Below are 24,490 nucleotides of genomic sequence, written 5' to 3'. Positions count from 1 at the left end.
CTACCTCTTTTTAAACAGTTTGTGGTTTTGTTTTGCTTAATTATAAAAAAAAAAAAAAATTCTACTGCTTAACAAATTGGACCAACAGTTGTGTTAATGTAAAGTTTTAGTCTTAAGTTTATATTTATAACACTCAGTATGTGGATTTTATTTAAAATATAGGAAAAAATGATTTATTTATTTTTTATCCGATTAGTCGATTAATCGAAAAAATAATCGGCCGATTAATCGATTATGAAAATAATCGTTAGTTGCAGCCCTATTTACTTCTATTATCGATTTTTCTTCATTCTCTTGCTATCTTTATTTGAAAAAGAAGACATCTAAGCTAATTTTTGGTTCAAGACACTGGACAGAGCTTGTTTATTGGTGGGTGAATTTATTCACAAATCAGCAAGAACTACTAAGGCTGTTCATCAAAAATGGGCTGGCAGCTAAACTTACATTCTTGCATTTCAAATAAAGATACCAAGAGAATGAAGAAAATTTGATAATAGGAGTAAATTAGAAAGTTGCTTATAATTGCATGGTCTATCTGATTCACAAAAGAAAATATTTGGGTTCAGTGTCCCTTTAAGTGTCTGTGTACAGTAAGCAGTTACAAATGTATAAAAACCTGCAGAAATAAAATAAAAACCTGTAGACTGAGGATTTGATACAATATATGTAGGTGAGCAGGGCTGGCTGGGGAAAGTCTATGGGAAAACAGGGACTTTATACCCCAAAATACTGCTCCCCTTATTGTTATTGGAGACACAAACATTGCAGTATTGTTGGTAGCCCTCATCTGAATCCCCATACCAATTTTTGAAGTAAAATATTGTTATATGGCCGAGAAAATAATTTAAAACGCTAAACTCAGATTTTACCCAGTTACCTTATAAACAAATATATAATATTATAGAGAGGTCCCTCTGCCTCACGCACAGCCCCCTCCCTTATATTAAAGAGAGGTTCCCTCTGTCTCACACACACAACTCTCTCCCCAGTTCATTATACAGATATATAATATTGTGGTTCATCTTTGTCTCACATAAAGTCTTCTGCAGTAGCTTATACAGAGATATTCACTATTAAAGAGAGGTTTGTTGTGCTATTCAAACAGCTCCCCAGTGCTTTATACACAGACAAATCACCAACTAGAAAGTTACTTACACGAAAACCCCGTATTTAGTGCTGAGACGGCAGCAGCTTGTTCCATACAACAGTAATTACATGATTTCAGGCATCGAGCAAATAGTACAAACAGCTACAGGAAGCTCCCGCCCAGCTACTTCCAGTAGTTCTCTAATCTCTTTCTCGTGAGATCACGGCAGTCATGTGACCTGCTGCGACATAATTTGATCCTTCTGCGGGAACGGAACTAGTTGCTACACTATCACTATCACAAAGGTAAACACGAACAAAGCCACCGTTGTATTATTGTTATATACTCGTATTATATACTGTACTAAAAGAGGCTTGTGCGTGTTTATGAAGTAGCAGGGTCTGGTGAGAGAGCTGCTGGTAGGTTTGTGAGGCAGATGGACCTCTCTATAGTATTATATATTTGTATATATAAGGTACTGGGTAGGGAGCTGTGTGTGTGAGGCAGTAGGAACCTCACAATAACACCTCTGTATATAAGGTAATAGGGACCAGGATGAATGTGTGAGGCAGATGGAGCATCTCTATAATTAGATCTGTATATAAGATGCAGGGGAGGGACTGTGAGTGTGAGACACAGGGAACCACTCTATAATGATATAGATCTGTATATAAGTTACAGGGGAGGGGTTGTGTGTATGAGAGAGACACAGTGAACCTCTCTATAATAATATAGACCTGTATATAATATACTGGGGAGGGGTTTTGTGTGTAAGACAGAGGAAACCTTTCTTTAATAATATACTCTATATCTGTATATGAGGCACTGTATAACAAACATCTGTATATACGGTAATAGGGATCAGAATGGATGTGTGTGAGGCAGAGGGAACATCTCTATAATACTATAGATCTGTATATAAGATACTGGGGAGGGGTTTTGTTTGTGAGACAGCGGCAACCTTTCTATAATAATATATATCTGTATATTAGGAACTGAGAAGGAGCTGTGTGTGTGAGACAGAGGGAACATCTTTATAATAATATAGATCTGCATATAAGGTTCCAGGGGAGAGGCAGTGTATGTGAAACAGAGGAAATCTCTTTGTTATATATCTATATTTAAAGGCACATGAAACCCAAAAAATCTATTTCGTGATTTAGGTAGAACATACAACTTTCCAGTTTACTTATATTATCAAATTTGCTTCATTATCTTCGTATCATTTGTTGAAGGAGCAGCAATGCACTACTGGTTTCTAAATTAACACATGGGTGAGCCAATGACAATCCGTATATATATGCAGCCACCAATCAGCAGCTAGAACCTAGGTTCTTTGCTGCTTGTGAGCTTTCCTAGATAAACTTTTCAGCAAAGGATAACAAGAGAAAGAAGAAAATTAAAAAATAGAAGTAAATTGGAAAGTTGTTTAAATTCACATGCTCTTTCTGAATCATGAAAGTAAAAATGTGGGTTTCATGTCCCTTTAAGGTACTGGGGAAGGGGCTGTATATGTGTGTGAGACAGAGCCTATAATAATATAGATCTATATATAAGGTACTGTGGACGGAGCTTCGTGTGAGGCAGAGGGAGACTTTCTGTATATTATATTCCTGTATATAAGGTAGTGTGTAGATTGCTGTGTGTGAAGCTGAGGGAACATAAAGTACTGGGGGGAAGTGTATATATAAATGTTTATATATAAGGTACTGGGGGGAAGTGTGTTTAAGATATATGGGCCCTCTCTATAGTACTGTATATCTCTACATGAGATGCCATAGCAGTGTGTGGTGCATGTGATGCAGAGAGGATCTCTCTATAGGTTCTGTGTATAGTGTCTATATATAAGGTGCTGGGGAGGGTGCATGTGGGTGAGGCAGATACAGGGAATGTAGAAGACATTAGTGACAATGGTTATGCAGTGTTCTCCCCAGGAACTTTCTAGCGAGTGTACCACTCACCTGCATTTACTGACCACCCGGCTAAAATTTTAAAATATTAAGCTAAAATTAACTAATATTAATAATGTTCAATTTTTATTGCTCAAATTATAATTAAATACATTTATGTTAAATTATACAATTATTTTTTGCTTTGGATAGCAGAAAATTATATAATATTAAAAAATATTACACTGCCCCCACCCAGGTACTTCATAATGGCACCTGGCTGGCAACATTTTCTGTGGAGAACACTGGTTATGAAAAATCCATTATTAATTTCATAAAGCTTATTTAAAAATGTTTTATTTTCACTAGCACCAATTACTGTTATACCCCCTGTAGTAAATCAGCCTTTATTTTTCGCTCTGTAGTATCATGCTTAATACAATGTAGTGCAAAACTAACCATAAAGCACATAAAATAATTTGATATATATATTTATATGGGTGTGGGTATAGCCATTTTTAAAGATAATATTGACATACTGTTGACTTCTGTCATGTAGGTTGTAGAAAAATTACACAAAAATCTTTGCATTTCGTATGACTGCTTTTTTCATATTTGTGTATTAATGCAAATAAAGTTTGTTTCTAAAAGTGTTTGGTTTGCCGAAAAACAGCATATAATTTGTGTGGGTAACTCGCCAAAATCCCCCACTGGAATTTATGTTTAAATACAAAGATGTGCAAATTGTTAAAAAAACAGCTTCAATACTGAGGTGTCAAATATCTCAGAAATAAAAAGATAAAAGTAATTAGTGACATAAATATATGTACACTTAGAATAGTTTATTTATTTATTTTACTAACTGTCCTTGATAATTCAGTTTTATTCACTTTATCCCTTTGTGACCAAGCAGAGTGATTGCTGAGACCTGGTCTGTTTATGATGCTCAGATACAGGTGTTGGACATCTAATAATTCAAAACGTTCCCTCTATGACAATGATTTGTACATGAGACCCCTCTTTCTCTCTGTGTGTGTGTTTAGGCTCCTGTTACTGTGAAGATCACATACAATACAGATCACTGTGTTTGCTGGAAAAGGAGAAATGTTATAATAATATCTGACAGATTGAGTTGTGTTGAACAAGACAATGTCTGAAAAGTCCAAGAACCAAAGCTCAGAGCTTCCTGATGCACATGGAGGTAAGCAGGACGTCACGTGCATGTCACCTGGTTTTGTCATCAGAATGGGATAATATAAAACAAAGCTTAGTGATCGGATTGCTTTAAAGGAATATAGTGGTTAGAATACTGGTAATGTACAGACGTTTCTGCTAAACAAAGTTTAAAAACCCCACTATAGTCTTGTTGTTAAAGGGACACTGAACCCAAATTTTTTCTTTGGGGATTCAGATAGAGCATGCGATTTTAAGCAACTTTCTAATTTACACCTATTATCAATTTTTCTTCGTTCTCTTGCTTTCTTTATTTGAAAAAGAAGGCATGTAAGCTATTTTTTGGTTCAGAACCATGGAAAGCACTTGTTTATTGGTGGGTGAATTTTTCCACCAATCAGCAAGAACAACCCAGTTTGTTCACCAAAAATGGGCCGGCATCTAAACTTACATTCTTGCATTTCAAATAAGATACCAAGAGAATGAAGACAATTTGATAATAGGAGTCAATTAGAAAGTTGCTTAAAATTGCATGCTCTATTTGAATCACAAAAGAAAAAAATTGGGTTCAGTGTCCCTTTAAAGATGAGATTGTCATCAAGTCCTCACACTCTGTATTAGTCCCTGTGCTTAAAAGTTTCTGATTGGTAGGTAACTGTTTGCAGTGTATGTATGTGATGCTGGTAACATACAGGGAGCACTATATCAGGGGTTTAATAAGGTTTATAGACATAAAGCTGTGCAGTTACTATAATGTGTATATGGTGATGCTGCTAACATACAGGGAGCACTACATCAGGGGTTTAATAAGGTTTATAAGCACAGAGCTGTGTAGTTACTATAATGTGTATGGTGTTGTTGGTCACATACAGGAAGCACTAAATCAGGGGTTTAATAAGGTTTATAAGCACAGAGCTGTGTAGTTACTATAATGTGTATGTGGTGTTGTTGGTCACATACAAGGAGCACTGAATTAGGATTTTAATAAGGTTTATAGGCACAGAGCTGTGTAGTTACTATAATGTGTATGTGGTGTTGTTGGTCACATACAGGAAGCACTAAATCAGGGGTTTAATAAGCTTTATAGGCATAGAGCTGTGTAGTTACTATAATGTGTATGTGGTGCTGTTGGTCACATACAGGGAGCACTAAATCAGGGGTTTAATAATGTTTATAGGCACAGAGCTGTGCAGTTACTATAATATGTATGTAGTGTTGTTGGTCACATACAGAGAGCACTAAATCAGGGGTTTAATAAGGTTTATAGGCACAGAGCTGTGTAGTTACTATAATATGTATGTAGTGTTGTTGGTCACATACAGGGAGCACTAAATCAGGCGTTTAATAAGGTTTATAGACACAGAGCTGTGTAGTTACTATAAGGTGTATGTGTTGCTGTTGGTCACATATAGGGAGTATTAAAACCCAAATTTTTCTTTCGTGGTTCAGATAGAGCATGACATTTTTAAGCAACTTTCTAATTTACTCTTATTATCAAATTTTCTTTATTCTCTTGGTATCTTTATTTGAAATGCAAGAATGTAAGTTTAAATGCCGGCCCATTTTTGGTGAACAACCTGGGTTGTCCTTGCTGATTGGTGTATAAATTCATCCACCAATAAAACAGTGCTGTTCCGGGGTCTGAACCCCAAAAAAGCTTAGATGCCTTCTTTTTCAAATAAAGATAGCAAGAGAACAAAGAAAAAAAATGATAATAGGAGTAAATTAGAAAGTTGCTTAAAATTACGTGCTCTATCTGAATTATGAAAGAAAAAAATTTGGGTCCAGTGTCCCTTAGAATCAGGGGTTTTACTTGGGTTCTCTTAAAGTTTCCTACTGTTATGGTTCCACCGCGGCTTTATACTGTCATAGACATAGGTCATTTTAGATTCACCTCATATGAGACAATACATAACAGTCACTATTTAGCATTAAAGGGACATGAATCCCAAGGCATAACATGAGTTATCTGAGATGTCATCGTAGAAAATGCAGCATGTCTGCAAAAAGAATGGGACACCTGCAGGAACACATAGAAAGTCCGTTCCCCCAAGTATGGGAAAAACAAACAAACCCCTCCGTGGTGATCCTATAGGATACTTGTGTGTGAAATTCACATAATGCGTGGATGCACAAATGCAAAGAAACTTACCCCCCTCTTCACGGCTTTAGGTCTCGTGGTGGGTACCTGTATGTTTGCAGCCGTTTGGTGTAACACTCACTGCGCGGTCGCCGGTCTGTGTATTCGGCTTGGAGCCTCCACGCTCTAACAAGCATCACGTAGGTCGCTGCCGCAATGACTCACCCGGCTTACAGGTGTGACGTCATCCTCCGTAGCCGACTTGCGGGGGGTCAGGAGTCCCCGATTCTTATGTTCAATCGTAAGGTCCTCACTCGTCCACCTCGTAAGTATCCGGAATGGAAATTCTTAATTAGGAACTGGAAATAACCAACTGCCGACTCCAAAAAACGGCTAGTAGTAGCAGAGTAAAAAGGATGCTGGAGTCGCAATTGTGCAGTAGATGTGACAGCTTTATTTCATCCAATAAAACAGGTTACAATAGTGACAGCCCTTCCATAGTGTACAAGCTTACGCGTTTCGGCAGTTATGCCGTAATCATAGCTATGATTAGCTATGGAGCTATGATTATGGCATAACTGCCGAAACGCGTAAGCTTGTACACTATGGAAGGGCTGTCACTATTGTAACCTGTTTTATTGGATGAAATAAAGCTGTCACATCTACTGCACAATTGCGACTCCAGCATCCTTTTTACTCTGCACCTGCAGGAACAGTAAGTGCTTTAACTTTGCAGCGTTGCTCCACATTAGTCTGTTCTATTCAAACAGAGCTGTTCTCTGGCTGCACTGTGTACGTTTTCCTTAACACAATGCATCCAGAGCAAAGTGCTGTTTGACGTATCTGTAAAATATGTAGTAGCACTGCAAAGCAGCAGTGCTTTGATTGTTGACTGGCTATCAGGGATTTTTTTTCAAACCTGCCCCCTAGCCTTTCCCTGTCTGCAAAGCTGTGATTTTGTAATGTAAGACGTTCTTATGAGCAATGCTCATTTTTTAATTACTATATTTCTATGTTAGACCAAGAGAAAAGGAAAACAAATCTATTTAAGAGAAATTTTACAATTTCTTTTTTGTATGCAGCTAATTTGCAATGCATTTTTTCAACTGCTGCAGTATATTCTAAAACTTTAAAAATTGCTTTATTTTCCAGTTAGCCAACACATTGCAATTGAACTGGTACTTTAGTGTAACTACGTAATTTAAAATTACATTTTTTATTTAAAAAGGACCCGCAGAAACATTTTCACTAAAAAAAATGTATCGCAGAAAGTGAACAAAAATGTTGCCTCTGGGAATATTAAATCGCTGGGCACAACTACAACACAATGGTCACTACTCACCATATTATTGTTTTTCCTCTTCTGCCTGCAGATCTCTTTAGAGCTTTACTCTTATTTAGAGATTTACTCATATTTCACCTTTTTACAGGTGCTGAATGCTGTATCTTTGCTTTTTAATACAGGGCAATGCCATATTTGAGTTTTCTCACAGCAGTATTGTGTTTTACATTTTTGCAGTTTTTATACACAGTGTAAAAGTTAAATATTTTGTATAAAAAGCAACATGAATAATATAGAGCAAAGCAGGGGCTGCAAAAATTTAAAGCTCCAGGCTAGTCCTAAACACTAATCCCAGGTGCACAGTACAGATTATAAATAGCCGGCGACAAGTTTTGTGATCGGAACAAGGGGGAGGCCTCCACCACAGTTATGCTAACAGATAGTGGCTTCACAACTATAGAAGGCTTAAGAAGAACTAGCCGACCACTGAGACGGATCCCAGTCTCCCACTAGACCACTGGAAATAACAGGCAGACCAGCTGGAGGGCTCTCCTTAAAGTCAAGGTAAAGTTTTCACTTTCTCTATATACAGATACATTAGTCAAATTTTAAAGAATCTAATCGCTACCTTCTTTGCCCTAAACAATTATTTATTTTTCTAATAAACATGTTTTTTATTTCCCTACCGTGCGTTACAGACTCCTCCCATCAGTATTGACAGTCTGACATATAGAGCTCTCTCTAAAGCGCATTCACTAGGATTCCACGAATTGCGCATGCGCATAGCGTCGTCTACAGTCACCAATAAGCTTGTTATAATTCTATCACTCCGGATTTGAGACACAGATATTGTCAAAGTTTTTAACAAAGCGCCCTACGTCTTACTAAAAAAACAAAAAAAAACATTTGCAATGCATGCAAAAATCAAACATTTGCTATAAGCATGCGCGCAACGGGAGTGCGCTTGTCTTCATTGTCAAATAACATTTCAGGAACGCATGCGCAAATCATCCAAGAGACTAATGACGTAATATGACGGCCGCCTAACGGCCAGTATTTCAATTGGCTACTGTTAAAACGTGACCTGCAAGCCAAAAAAAAAAACAAAAAACACCGGGTTGAATTTTGCGATTGAAATAAGGTAACTATAAACGGCGAAAACTCAGTGTATAATAAAAATATAAAAAAATGATGAATGAAAGTACCATTATTTTAGGGTGATCTGTATACATGACTAATGTGATATAACAAACTTTACCTTCACTTTAAGTTTACCAGAGCCAACAACCAAAACCAGTAGGAAAGGCCTTGCAGTATTGGCGTCAAGCTGAGTGGCGCGAACGGCCTCCATCTTTACTCCATTTCCTCCGCGATAGAACTGAGTACGGGTGAGGCCCTGGGTGAAGAATATAACCTGCATTCCGGTCCTAAAAACGGCTGGTCCCGTGCTCGGTGACGTTACTGAATCTGCTTTCTCATTTATGTGACCGGAGGACATAGAAAAAATCCAACAGGCACCTCACTGAAAGGACTAAGGCAATTTCTTGGCTATTGAGGGTCTAACACGTCAGGTACGAATGCAGTGGTATACACCTAGCACCTTCTAACAGTGGACCCTTGTGCTTTGGAAGATTGACACCTAGCTGTCAAACAGTATAATCAAATGGTGAGAGTGTAGCCAAAGCACCTAACCTGACGGAGGCAGGGTCTGATAATAGCGGACAACTTATACATTTGAACACTTATTATAGTATATAAAATTTACAGCACATAAAATTTATTTCTAGTTTTACAATTCATAAAAACAAAACCATGGATGCATGTAATTAATAAACAATAAACATGAATTTAAAAACAATGACCATATAAGCATAAAGGTGTACAAAGTATTCATGAATCAATGATCATGATTAACTGTCTTGTTAATGTTAGTATCCAAGACAAATGTCCAAGAAACATAGTAATATTGTGTCTTATAGGTTCTGTCCAATAGAGATGAATAAATCGATGAAATAAAAAACAATGACATAAAGCGAGTGTGTCCAGTAAATTGTGTCCTGCAACTTTGTGCCTTCAAACAAGTTTTTAATATTGTAAAGATGAAAAGTAAAAAATAATAAAAATGTAAAAAATTAAAAAATAAAAGGAAAAATACAAAACTTAAAAATTAGTAGTGTCCAAAACAGTGTAATAACCAAAGTGCTTCGTGAAACTGGCCAGTGAATATGTCAGTGAAGGTATTTAAACAGTGGTGGTTTTTAAACAGAATGTCCGTTATCCCCCAAGTATCCAATATAAAATTAGCAATTTTATTTCAGTCACTCTTGTAAGCGTTGTTACGCTGAAACTTTGAGTGACAAACTTCAATAAAAGAGTCCTATAGAAAGAGTCCTATATCTCCTTGTATAGTGTGTCAAGAATATTCAACTCCCCAAAGGAGTATCTTAGTAGTATTCAACTCTCTTGAAGAATGTGTAAGAAATTCCCTGATTGGTCCTTCTGTAAAAGAAAGGTACAATAGTGTAGATCGTTTTTGATACAAGTAGTAAATGAAAATATGCTTACCAGTGGTCAACGTGTTTCGGCCTCTCAAAGGCTTTTATCAAGACTGGTGGCTGACCACTTCCATAGTAAAAACTTATTGGACAGGGATTGCTCAGATGAAGAATCAAGAGATTCACTGGTTAGCCTCAAATATCATACAGAAAATGGCCCTCCAGGATTGTCAAGACATGCTGCTAGTGACAACTCTGTAATGAAATCCATTAAAGTTCTCTATTCTAAAATGGACTCTCACTATGCCTCACTGAAAAGCGAAATTTAAAGCTCTGTATCGGAATTAAAAAGGGACATTAATGCTCTTGTTGAAAGGACGGAGCTAATAGAAAGAAGAAAAGAAGATCTGTCTGTAGACCATGCCAACTTACTGTCCTATACACAAAACCTAGCCGAACAGATTGCAGACCTTGAGGCTAAACTGGCAGACCAGGAAGACAGGTCCCGCCGCAACAATATCAGAGTTTGAGGGATCCCGGAAGAGATCACAATGGCTGATCTCCCTTCCTAACAGGATTATTCAAGGCTATACTGGGGACCTTTCAAGAGTTGGAATCATTGATGGACAGAGTGCTCATACTGAGAAGTGCCTCTTCGGATCAGCCCAGATACGTGATCATCTGATTTCACTATTTCACCTTCAAAGAAAAGCTCATCAGAGCAGCATTCAGCAACAAAGATATACCCGATTAAGTAAAAGGAAAAACAGCTTTACCAGGATCTATCGGCTCATACCCTCTCCAGAAGAAGGTTGTTTATGCCAATAACCGAGACCCTAAGAAAAACAGGAATCAAATATAGATGGGGATTCTCCATCAAAATATTCTTCCAAAAGGAAAATAAGTCATATGTGATCTCGGATGTGGAAAGAGGGATCAATCTGTTAAAGTCATTGAATCTCCACATGCTTCCTCTCACACAGACACCGTCCTCAGATATAACAAAGGGTCTATGGGTTGCGGCTCCAGGGTGGGATCCGCTACCCAAAAGAGGGCATTCATCTACATCCTACAAAAGAAAAGATCTGATTGCTGACAATCCTTAACTCAAGACGAGTAGAGTGAAGACGACAGACGCTAGGTTGGGTAAGGTAGTAATTTGGGGTTCTTTAACTGATTGGGAATTCTGATATACTTACCGGTCTGATACTCTAAGTAAAAAAGGAACATTACCATATAGATGATCTTTAGTAAGACTTGGGTAAATGTGTTCTATATTCACTAAATATCTTAATTAGAAATATGACTCTAATATCAGACTGTTCAGATGAGTAAAGAAGGAGACTATATTGATCTGGCACATTATAAGTTATGACACTCCTGAAAATGCACAATGTACAATTTATGTTGTTGATGTCTCTCTAACACTAGTTATTTCCCCCACAGGTAGGGAGTATGAGTAGAAAGGTCTCATCATATTAAGTTTAGAGATAGGGAACTTATCCAGTAGGTAATATTAGATCAGAGGTACCCAGGTTTTTTTTTTTTGTGGTTTTTTTTATTTCTTTTCTTCAATCCTTCCCTCCTAGAATTAGAAATACCCGGAAGGTAGAACCATAGACTTTCACTTATCCCTTGATCTGTTAATCAGTTAAAGGAGCATGGTGTCATATCCAAATTATGACTCAAGTTTAATGTGAGCGATTCAGTGAGAAATTACAACAAAGTGGCAAGTAAGTAGGAGATGACAGCTGTCAAGCAGGGTCTGGTTGCAACATGTAGTTCTCTCACTGTACACAAGTCTGGTTATGCCTTCAGGTCTGATAATCCAGGTAAATAAGACATATCTCTAAATTACAGATCCTTGGCAAGTTGTGGGAATATGTTATTTATAATCTCAAAATCTTCCTACTGGAAATGTAACTTCAATAATCAGAATGTTCAGATAAGTGAAGGAGATAAACATAAGGAATTAGCATATTATAAGATAATACATTTTTGAGAATGCATAATGTACAATATAGATGGTTGTTGTTCTTCTAACACTGGTTTCTTCCTCCACAGTCACAGATTAGTAAAAGTAGAAAGCTATCATTAACTTCATGGCTATAAGGGAGTGAGGGAGTGTTCACTCAGCATGATGCAATGTTAGCTCTGACTTATTGATTTTAAAGCTCAGCACAGTGTTTTATTATAACGGGGATACAAGATAAAACAGGAGAGATATAGCTTGATAATGCAACAGGATTAGATCTAAACCTTATATATGGATTGTCTGACTTGATCAATAGACCTAGCCCAGCAGATGTCGCAGGATACCTTAGGATGCCACAAGTGGAAAGTTTAAAGTTATGAGTTAAGCAGTTGGATAATAAAATGTAGTTGAACGTTTTTTTTCTCTGTACTATACTCAAAGGTTATTAATGTTTTCTTGAGATGTGTTTCCCTGACCCCCATATACACCCTATATAGTTAATTCTTGGTATTGGAGGTTGGTAAACGGATACTATTTGTTGACCACTCTAACCATTCAAACAGTAGAGATTTCAGAACTCTGCTCCCCTTCACCACTCAGTACTATGTCATAATAATAATCAACCTTTGGTTACATAACCAGTCTATCGATTGGGTCTCTGTTTAATATTAAAAGCAGCTCTGGTCCGCTCTTGTCATAAGTACATTTTGCGAACATTATCTATACAAATTTTCAACTTGGTTATTTAAGTTCAGATTTTTACATTTAGCGTTGTCTTAAACTTGTTGGAAGCAATCAACACGTAGGGGTCCAGCTTTCAGAGGAATAACAGATAATCAGGTAACACATCTCAGTCGGCTGTTACCCCACTCCACTTTCCTCCCATTTTTTTTTCTTCCCCCCTCTACCTATCTCGCCTCTCCTTCCTTCTCCCCCTTTCCATGAAATTGGGGGCCCTAAGGTTACTAACACACAACACAAAGGGGCTAAATACCCCTACTAAAAGAAGCTTCCTTAAGCACAGTCTAAAAAAACACAATATTGATTTGGTATTCCTGCAGGAGACCCATTGGACTCAGACCAATGTTAGAAAGTATCACTTTCGAAATTACTCACAAGTAATTGTAGCTTCATTGGACACAAAATCAAGAGGAGTAGCTATACTTGATTGCGAGATACTGTTTATTGAAAGGGATACTCGAGCACGCTTCATAATAGTAGTATGCAAGATTAATAATGTTTTGCTTACCCTGGTCAATGTTTATGTCCCAAATACATGGCAACTTCGATTTTTTTGGAAACTTATTAGACTGGTGTCCGCTGTCAGGCAGGGAGAACTTGTGGTGGGAGGGGATTTTAACCTTGCATGGGACCCAGATATGGATAGACTACTTCCTAAGGTGGTAGGGCGAGATAGGGCTGCAGGATCACTCTCTAGAGCCTTCCAAAAACTGATGGCTCAGTACCAATTATATGATACCTGGAGAGCTTTGAACTCAGTTGAAAAGGATTTCACTTTTTACTCAAATCCTCATAAATCGTATTCTAGAATTGATACCTTTTTTTTCTTCCACGAGTACTTTAGATAGGATGTCTCAATCCAAAATCCTCCCTTCTTACTGGTCAGATCATAACTCGGTACTAGCTGTAGTGGGGAATAGTCCTCAGGGGGTAAGATTTACCTGGAGACTTGCTGATCGACTCTTTGGTACACCTACACAAAAAGCTGACATAGATAGAACAATCAGAGATTTTATGAGCTTAAATGATAATGGGCAAACATCAATCCAGGTACTATAGAATGGCTTTAAGGCATATATTAAAGGATACTTCATAAAGAGGGAGGCCATAGCGAGGAAGAGTAGTGGAGGATCTCTGGCAGAGTTAACGTGTCGACTGAGACACCTGCACCGCCAACTAACGTTACAATATACCCCTCAGCTTAATGCTCAATTACAGCTTACCAAAACCTAGATCAGAGACCTAGAACTTCTGAGAGTTCAGAGGACTCTGGAGAAATTCAAACAATTACCTTATTATAATAACAATAAGGCGACATCTCATCTAGCTAACAAACGTAACAGGACAGCACAGCGCAGAATACTATCCATTAATAATGGTCACGAAAGCGTGACTTCACCTAAGGATATAGGGAAAGCGTTTCAAAAGTATTACCAATCATTATATAACTTAGGCCCCCAGTCCAAAATTGTTATCCCCCAGAGTCCTCAGATATGAGAATATTTAGACACTTTAGGGCTCCCTTCACTAACTTCTGAACACCTATATGGTCCAATATCTCCAGCGGAAATTGAGACAGTAATTAAACATTTGAAATTTGGGAAATCACCTGGCCCTGATGGTTTCTCGGGTAGATTCTATAAAAGCTTAAGAGTACTCTTGACACCCGTTTTGACAAGATTTTTTTAACGAAATAGCTATCAATAGAACAAAATAGCTGAGTGTTTGGAGGCCTCTATTATCACTTTGTTAAAACCCGTCAAGGACCCCCAAAATTGTGTGAGTTACAGACCAATCTCACTTATCAACATAGACACAAAAATATACTCCGGGTTATTCCTACAATCATACATGAAGACCAGGTGGGTTTTATCCCGGGGAGGGAGGGGCAAGACAATGCTAGGAGTTTACTCCACGTACTCACGGAAGCTAACAGGAAAGGGACCCCCCTCCTTGTCTTGTCGTTGGACATAGAGAAGGCCTTCGAGAGGGTGAGGTGGGATTATTTGTGGAGAACCCTGGAGGTGTTTCACATTCCTAAATCCTATATAGTGGCAGTTCAGGCTCTGTATACACACCCCACAGCCAGAGTCAGAGGAATTGATTTTGTGTCAGAGAAGTTTGAGATAACTAACGGTACTCGTCAAGGGTGCCCCCTGTTGCCGTTATTATTCACATTAGCTGTAGAACCTTTGGCCCAGGCAGTTAGCAAGGCAGATAACATCACAGGAATAAAGATCGGTAACATCCAGAATAAGATCACCTTGTTTGCCGATGACACTGCTTTTAACATCACCTAGAACTTCCTTGCCGGCAGTAGTGGATATAGTAACACTATTTGGGGACATGAGTTATTATAAATTAAATGTTTCCAAGTCGGAGGTCTTGCATATAAATATTTCGGAAACAGAGCTGAAATTTCTTCAGGGAAGATATCACTTTGACTGGTCAGGGGAGTTTATTAAACACCTGGGGGGTTTCTTAGGCCCAGATATTCCTTCTGTTATACCTAAAAATGTTGTAGATAGAATCCCCGAGTTCTGAGCACTTCTGGAATCGTGGGAGTTTGACGAGATCTCTTGGATGGGCAGAATTGCGGCTGTAAAGATGTCCTTCCTCCCAAGGGTAACTTACCGATTTAGTCCAGGTTCCTAGCACTACTCTTCACAAACTACAAGACCTAGTAACAAAATATATTTGGAAAGGTAAAAAGCCCCTCACTTCCACACGCTTACTCCAGAAATCGACAGGTAATGGAGGGTTGGCCCTCCCTAATTTGATTATATACCACAACGCAGCCCGTCTTTCCCATGTATTAGCCTGGGGTAATGTAGCAACCTCAACGAGATGGCAGGATGTAGAAAAGGAGTTGATACCCCGATCTATACAATTATCTGACTTGCTCTGGGTACCAACTCATTATAGGAGAAGTATAGGAATTGATCACCCTATCTATACTACTTGATAGTCTAAATGCTTGGGACAAAATTAAACATCATCATAATGTAGCTCCGCACCCATCGCCGGTTCATTCCATCAGGAGTATAGTGAGTTGCATGCCAGAGATGCATAGCTCATATTAGCATAGTCTGGGTTCCCTCCTAGTTAGAGATCTCCAGGACAGTGGGAGTTGGATGAGCCCTCAATCATTTATAGAAAACTTTGCAATCCCTATGAAATATAAATTTGAGGTTTTTCGGTTCTTCAGCCTTCTGAGATTATGGGGCTTCCTGAAAGAGAGATCTAGAGAACTTAAAGGGGAGGAGGGATCGAGGGGAGTGTTGTCATTCAACTACTACAATATTACTGACGCACAACTAGAGCCCATGTCCCATCCTCAAAAGGCATGGGAAATTGATCTGGGCTTGGCAGTGGACACCAGTTATTGGAACAGGGAGATTGCTATGAAAGCCTTACATAGCGTTGCTATGAGAGAATTACATTATAAAATAGTAGTAAGATGGCACATAGTGCCCACATGCCTACGCAAGATTTTTCCAAACACGTCCCCTCTATGCTGGAAGAATTGTGGCCAGTTGGGCTCTTGGGTCCATATTTGGTGAGAGTGTCCAAGTCTCCGACTGTTCTGGAGAGGATGTTTTAAAATGTTAGGTGACTTAAATTTAAATATACCACATTTGTTCTTCCCAAGGATGACTCTACCTAGGAAATTGTTTCTTAACTATTTTTTACATCAGTTAAATTGATTATTGTGAGTGAATGGAAACAAACTAAGCCACCTACAATACAGGCTGTTATAGATCAGATGATGTATGTCCAAAAAATGGAAGAATACGTATATAGGATTCAAAATAAACTCAGTGTCCACTATGAAGTATGGTCCCAATGGAATGAAATGTTTCAAGACTAGCTAGGTATATGACCCCTACCACACATTCTCATAAATATTAGCCTACTCTTTTCACCCTCCCTATGTGACTGTTTTTTTTTCTTTTTTTCTCTTACCTTCCCCATATGAGAAGCAAGTTACTTGAAGCATCCAACTAAGGATTCTCCTTAGTCATGCTTTTAATGACTACTACGTGTTGACTAGAAAACTTATATAGACAAGGTTCATGATAAATAAGGTAAATCTCTCTTAGCGGAAATCTAATGTATCAAAGGTACATAGTTTGGCCTAAGAGGTTATCATTCTCAAAGATTACATGGAATCTTACATACATTTCTGTTAATAGGGTTCAGTATGTTCTTTGGAGAGAAACTGATGAAGTTTTTATATGCTCTCTTTTGACTTAATTTAAAATAAGGTAAGATTTTAGAACAAACACTATGTTGAATATATGCTTAACAAAGTAAACCTTCAGGAGTTGAAATTGGCATAGAAAGTGTTCTCAATATACATTATTATGTTTCGCATGTAATGTACTGCACTTTTTTATTGTAATGTTTTAATTCAATGGCATTACATGTATGTACGTACTACCTTAATAAAAATATTTATAAATAAAAAATAAAAAAAAGCCGGCAACATCACTGTTCGGTGAATGCGCACTGCTAGTGTCCCAGGGTGCGAGAATACCTACACTCCAAGATGGTGGCACCCAGTGTAAATGTGCTGGGCATCAGCAGCTTGCACCTGTAAAGGGTTAAAGGCATATGAAAATTAACATTTTATTTTACTTCTATTATCAATTTTTCTTCGTTCTCTCAGTATCTTTTTTTTATTTATTTTTTAAAGCATGGATGTAAGCTCAGGAGCCGGACCATTTCTGGAGCACTATATAGCAGCAGTTATGCAAGAATGTTATCCATTTGCTAGAGCACTAGATGGCAGCACTATTTCCTGCCGTGTAGTGCTCCAGATGCCTACCTAGGTATTTCTTCAGTACAGAATGTCATAGGAACTAAGAAAATTTAATTATAGAAATAAATTGGAAACTTTATTAAATAACACAAGGACTGGTGAGGCTAGCGAGGCTAAAGACACTAGAGGGAGCCTAAAGAGAAACCATATTGTGCACCCAGCGGTCAGCGCATGACTTGTAATATTGCCGTATGAGAGCAGTGCTTGTCATGCAAGCATACTGAGGTAGGCACAAGAGCGTTCTGTATATATTGTAGCAGTATTTGTCATCAGAGCATAGGAGCATACTGAGGTAGGCACAGGAGTGTGCTGTATATATAGTAGCAGTACTTATCATGAGAGCATACTGAGGTAGGTACAGGAGTGTGCTGTATATATAGCAGCAGTGCTTGTCATGAGAGCATACTGAGGTAGGCACAGGAGTGTGCTGTATATATGGTAGCAGTGTTTGTCATGAGAGCATACTGAGGTAGGTACAGGAGTGTGCTGTATATATGGCAGTAGTGCTTGTCATGAGAGCATACTGAGGTAGGCACAGGAGTGTGCTGTATATATAGCAGCAGTGTTTGTCATGAGAGCATACTGAGGTAGGTACAGGAGCGTGCTGTATATATAGCAGTAGTGCTTGTCATGAGAGCATACTGAGATAGGTACAGGAGTGTGCTGTATATATAGCAGCAGTGCTTGTCATGAGAGCATACTGAGATAGGTACAGGAGTGTGCTGTATATATAGCAGCAGTGCTTGTCATGAAACCATACTGAGGTAGGCACAGGAGTGTGCTGTATATATGGCAGCAGTACTTGTCATGAGAGCATACTGAGATAGGTACAGGAGTGTGCTGTATATATGGCAGCAGTACTTGTCATGAGAGCATACTGAGATAGGCACAGGAGTGTGCTGTATATATAGCAGTAGTGCTTGTCATGAGAGCATACTGAGGTAGGTACAGGAGTGTGCTGTATATATGGTAGCAGTGTTTGTCATAAGAGCATACTGAGGTAGGTACAGGAGTGTGCTGTATATATAGCAGCAGTGCTTGTCATGAGAGCATACTGAAATAGGTACAGGAGTGTGCTGTATATATGGCAGCAGTAATTGTCATGAGAGCATACTGAGGTAGGCACAGGAGTGTGCTGTATATATAGCAGCAGTGCTTGTCATGAGAGCATACTGAAATAGGCAGAGGAGTGTGCTGTATATATGGCAGCAGTAATTGTCATGAGAGCATACTGAGGTAGGCACAGGAGTGTGCTGTATATATAGCAGCAGTGCTTGTCATGAGAGCATACTGAGGTAGGCACAGGAGCGTGCTTTATATATAGCAGCAGTGCTTGTCATGAGAGCATACTGAGGTAGGCACAGGAGTGTGCTGTATATATGGCAGCAGTACTTGTCATGAGAGAATACTGAGATAGGTACAGGAGTGTGCTGTATATATGGCAGCAGTAATTGTCATGAGAGCATACTGAGGTAGGCACAGGAGTGTGCTGTATATATGGCAGCAGTACTTGTCATGAGAGAATACTGAGATAGGCACAGGAGTGTGCTGTATATATAGCAGCAGTGCTTGTCATGAGAGCATACTGAGGTAGGCACAGGAGCGTGCTTTATATATAGCAGCAGTGCTTGTCATGAGAGCATACTGAGGAAGGCACAGGAGTGTGCTGTATATATGGCAGCAGTACTTGTCATGAGAGAATACTGAGATAGGTACAGGAGTGTGCTGTATATATGGCAGCAGTGCTTGTCATGAGAGCATACTGAGGTAGGCACAGGAGTGTGCTGTATATATGGCAGCAGTACTTGTCATGAGAGAATACTGAGATAGGTACAGGAGTGTGCTGTATATATAGCAACAGTGTTTGTCATGAGAGCATACTGAGGTAGGCACAGGAGCGTGCTGTATATATAGCAGCAGTGTTTGTCATAAGAGCATACTGAGGTAGGTACAGGAGTGTGCTGTATATATAGCAGCAGTGCTTGTCATGAGAGCATACTGAAATAGGCACAGGAGTGTGCTGTATATATGGCAGCAGTAATTGTCATGAGAGCATACTGATGTAGGCACAGGAGTGTGCTGTATATATAGCAGCAGTGCTTGCCCTGAGAGCATACTGAGGTAGGCACAGGAGCGTGCTTTATATATAGCAGCAGTGCTTGTCATTAGAGCATACTGAGGTAGGTACAGGAGTGTGTTGTGTATATATAGCAGCAGTGCTTGTCATGAGAGCATACTGAGGTAGGTACAGGGGTGTGCTGTATATATAGCAGCAGTGCTTGTCATGAGAGCATACTGAGGTAGGCACAGGAGTGTGCTGTATATATGGCAGCAGTACTTGTCATGAGAGAATACTGAGATAGGTACAGGAGTGTGCTGTATATATAGCAGCAGTGTTTGTCATGAGAGCATACTGAGGTAGGCACAGAAGCGTGCTGTATATATAGCAGCAGTGTTTGTCATAAGAGCATACTGAGGTAGGTACAGGAGTGTGCTGTATATATGGCAGCAGTAATTGTCATGAGAGCATACTGAGGTAGGCACAGGAGTGTGCTGTATATATGGCAGCAGTGCTTGTAATGAGAGCATACTGAGGTAGGCTCAGGAGTGTACTGTATATATGGCAGCAGTGCTTGTCATGAGAGCATACTGAGGTAGGCACAGGAGTGTGCTGTATATATGGCAGCAGTGCTTGTAATGAGAGCATACTGAGGTAGGCTCAGGAGTGTGCTGTATATATGGCAGCAGTGCTTGTAATGAGAGCATACTGAGATAGGCACAGGAGTGTGCTGTATATATAGTAGCAGTGCTTGTCATGAGAGCATACTGAGGTAGGCACAGGAGTGTGCTGTATATATAGTAGCAGTGCTTGTCATGAGAGCATACTGAGGTAGGCACAGGAGTGTGCTGTATATATAGCAGCAGTGCTTGTCATGAGAGCATACTGAGGTAGGTACAGGAGTGTGCTGTATATATAGTAGCAGTGCTTGTCATAAGAGCATACTGAGTTAGGCACAGAAGTGTGCTGTATATATGGTAGCACTGCTGGTCATGAGAGCATACTGAGGTAGGCACAGGAGTGTGCTGAATATATGGCAGCAGTGCTTGTCATGAGAGCATACTGAGGTAGGCACAGGAGCATGCTGAATATATGGCAGCAGTGTTTGTCAGAAGAGCATACCGAGAGTGGCACAAGAGCAAACTTGGCAGCAATGTTTATCATGAGAGCATACTGAAGTAGTCTGGGGAGTGTGCTATACATACAGTGCTCCAGGCACGTGCACGCTTCTGAGCATACTTACGCCTAGATTTAGAGTTCTGCGTTAGCCGTCAAAACCAGCGTTAGAGGCTCCTAACGCTGGTTTTGGGCTACCGCTGGTATTTAGAGTCGTGTAGGTAAGGGTCTAACGCTCACTTTCCAGCCGCGACTTTTCAATACCGCAGATTGCGTATCCTATCTTTTCAATGGGATCTTTCTAACGCCGGTATTTAGAGTCTTGGCTGAAGTGAGCGTTAGAAATCTAACAACAAAACTCCAGCCGCAGAATAAAGCCAGGAGTTAAGAGCTTTCTAAACTCTATTAAATTTTTTTAACCCCTAATCTGCCGACCGCACACCGCCGCCACCTACGTTATACTTATGTACCCCTAATCTGCTGCCCCTAACACCGCCGACCCTTATATTTCTTAACCACTAATCTGCCGTCCCCGCTATCGCTGACCCCTGCATATTATTATTAACCCCTAATCTGCCGCTCCGTACACCGCCGTAACCTACGTTATCCCTATGTACCCCTAATCTGCTGCCCCTAACACCGCCGACCCCTATATTATATTTATTAAACCCTAATCTGCCCCCCACAACGTCGCCGCCAGCTACCTACAATAATTAACCCCTAATCTTCCGACCGGTCCTCACCGCTACTATAATAAAGTTATTAACCCCTAATCCGCCTCACTCCCGCCTCAATAACCCTATAATAAATAGTATTAACCCCTAATCTGCCCTCCCTAACATCACCAACACCTAACTTCAAGTATTAATCCCTAATCTGCCGACCGGACCTCGCCGCTACTCTATTAAATTTATTAACCCCTAAAGCTAAGTCTAACCCTAACACCCCCCTAAGTTAAATATAATTTTTATCTAACGAAATAAATGAACTCTTATTAAATTAATTAATCCTATTTAAAGCTAAATACTTAACTGTAAAATAAACCCTAATATAGCTACAATATAACTAATAATTATATTGTAGCTATTTTAGGATTAATATTTATTTTACAGGCAACTTTGTAATTATTTTAACCAGGTACAATAGCTATTAAATAGTTAATAACTATTTAATAGCTACCTAGTTAAAATAATTACAAAATTACCTGTAAAATAAATCCTAACCTAAGTTACAATTAAACCTAACACTACACTATCAATAAATTAATTACATAAAATACCAACAAATAAATACAATTAAATAAACTAACTAAAGTACAAAAAATAAAAAAAGAACTAAATTACAAAAAATAAAAAAATAATTTACAAACATTAGAAAAATATTACAACAATTTTAAGCTAATTACACCTACTCTAAGCCCCCTAATAAAATAACAAAGCCCCCCAAAATAAAAAAAATGCCCTACCCTATTCTAAAATTAAAATAGAAAAGCTCTTTTACCTTACCAGCCCTTAAAAGGGCCTTTTGCGGGGTGTGCCCCAAAGGAAACAGCTCTTTTGCCTGTGAAAAAAAACATACAATACCCCCCTCCAACATTACAACCCACCACCCACATACCCCTAATCTAACCCAAACCCAATTTTGCTCTACAAGGTAAAACTATTCTCACATTCCTAACCGTACTAGTTAAATATTATTAACCCCTAATCTGCCTCCCCTAACATCGCCGCCACCTACCTACAATTATTATCCCCTAATCTGATGTCCCCAACGTCGCCGCCACTATACAAAATTTATTAACCCCTAAACCTAAGTCTAACCCTAACACCCCCTAACTTAAATATAATTAAAATAAATCTAAATAAAAATTACTATCATTACCTAAATAATTCCTATTTAAAACTAAATACTTACCTATAAAATAAACCCTAAGATAGCTACAATATAACTAATAGTTACATTGTATCTATCTCGGGGTTTATTTTTATTTTACAGATAAGTTTGTATTTATTTTAACTAGGTAGAATAGTTACTAAATAGTTATTAACTATTTACTAACTACCTAGCTAAAATAAATACACATTTACCTGTAAAATAAAACCTAGCCTGAGTTACACTAACACCTAACCTTACACTACAATTAAATAAATTACCTAAATGAAATACAATTACCTAAATTACACAAAATAAAAAAAGAAATTATCAGATATTTAAACTAATTACACCTAATCAAATAGCAAATTGGCTGATTGGAACAGCCAATAGAATGCGATCTCAATCCTATTGGCTGATTGCATCAGCCAATAGGATTTTTTCACCATTAATTCCGATTCTATCAGCCAATCAGAATTCAAGGGATGCCATCTTGGATGACGTCACTTAAAGGAACCTTCATTCTGGAAGAAGACTTAGGATGTCTTGAAGATGGACCCGCTCTGCGCCAGATGGATGAAGATAGAAGATGCCGTCTGGATGAAGACTTCTGCCCGTCTGGAGGACCACTTCTGCCGCTTGGATGAAGACTTCTCCCGGCTTCGTTGACGACTTCTTCTTCTTGTAAATGGATCTTCGGGGGTTAGTGTTAGGTTTTTTTAAGGGTTGATTGGTGGGTTTTATTTTTAGCTTAGGGTTTGGGCACTTGAAAAAGAACTAAATGCCCTTTTAAGCGCAATGCCCATCCAAATGCCCTTTTCAGGGCAATGGGGAGCTTAGGCTTTTTTTAGTTAGGATTTTAATTGGGGGTTTTGGTTGTGTGGGTGGTGGGTTTTACTGTTGGGGGGTTGTTTGTATTTTTTTTTACAGGTAAAAGAGCTGATTTCTTTAGGGGAAATGCCCCGCAAAAGGCCCTTTTAAGGGCTATTGGTAGTTTAGTTTTTAGTTTTTAGTTTTTTTTTTATTTCTCTTGCAAGGTGTATCCAGTCCATGGATTCATCCTTTACTTGTGGGATATTCTCATTCCCTACAAGAAGTGGCAAAGAGAGCACACAGCAAAGCTGTCCATATAGCTCCCCCTCTAGCTCCACCCCCCAGTCATTCTCTTTGCCGGCTCTAAGCACTAGGGTTTCTCTCGGGAGTGTAAAGTGAATGTGGTGTTAGAATTGTAGTTTTATTATCTTCAATCAAAAGTTTGTTATTTTAAATGGTACCGGTTTGTACTATTTACTCTCTAGCAGAAAAGTGATGACGATTTCTGCTGAGAGGAAAATGATTTTAGCATGTTGTAACTAAAATCCACTGCTGTTCCCACACAGGACTGAGGAGTACCAGAAAACTTCAGTTGGGGGGAACGGTTTGCAGGGTAATCTGCAATGAGGTATGTTCAGTCATTTATTTCTAGACAAGACTGAGATAATGCTAGAAGAGACTGACAATATCCCCATGAGGGGAGGGTAAGCTATGTTCACAGACTTAGTAAGGAATTGAATGCTTACATAACAGGGCTAATTATGCTGGTTGACACTGATTCAGGGCAATCGATTGTTTATTCATGAATAATATCGTTTGTAGACACTTTGAAAGTCCTTGTGGGGTTCTTTCTGGGGTTATTACCCACATGGCTGGTTTTTAGTCACTTAAGAGTGATTTACTAGGCCTCACAACTCCGGAGTAGAGTGGGAGGGGCCTAATTTCGCGCCTCAGATGCGCAGTTAGAATTGCAGAGAAGTTCATGCTGTTTCACGTGGAGGGTCCTGCTGCTGTTTGAGGGCCTTATAGAAGCTTTTTTCCCCCAAAATCTGATCCCTAAGGGCAGGTAGGGCCACAGCAAGG

The 24,490-nt window shown here is 39.0% G+C and overlaps 2 protein-coding genes across 3 annotated transcripts in view; one reads left to right on the top strand and one right to left on the bottom strand.

Moving 5' to 3' along the window:
• Positions 1–1,263, bottom strand: part of LOC128657334 (zinc finger protein 614-like) — a 69,095-nt gene extending 67,832 nt beyond the window's left edge. For both annotated transcript variants that reach the window (XM_053711640.1, XM_053711641.1), the window contains exon 1: positions 1,156–1,263. The gene's annotated coding sequence lies outside the window, so the exon portion shown is untranslated. The remainder of the gene's footprint in view (positions 1–1,155) is intronic.
• Positions 1,264–1,381: 118 nt separating this feature from the next.
• Positions 1,382–24,490, top strand: part of LOC128657333 (gastrula zinc finger protein XlCGF26.1-like) — an 86,509-nt gene continuing 63,400 nt past the window's right edge. Inside the window, exons 1-2 of the mRNA XM_053711639.1 lie at positions 1,382–1,506; positions 4,020–4,177. Of these exons, the coding sequence (XP_053567614.1) occupies positions 4,126–4,177 (52 nt within the window). The 5' untranslated portion in view covers positions 1,382–1,506; positions 4,020–4,125. The remainder of the gene's footprint in view (positions 1,507–4,019; positions 4,178–24,490) is intronic.

This window comes from Bombina bombina, chromosome 4 (assembly GCF_027579735.1).
Source record: "Bombina bombina isolate aBomBom1 chromosome 4, aBomBom1.pri, whole genome shotgun sequence".
In the NCBI taxonomy this organism is placed as follows: domain Eukaryota; kingdom Metazoa; phylum Chordata; class Amphibia; order Anura; family Bombinatoridae; genus Bombina; species Bombina bombina.
This window is presented reverse-complemented; position numbering and strand designations above follow the sequence as displayed.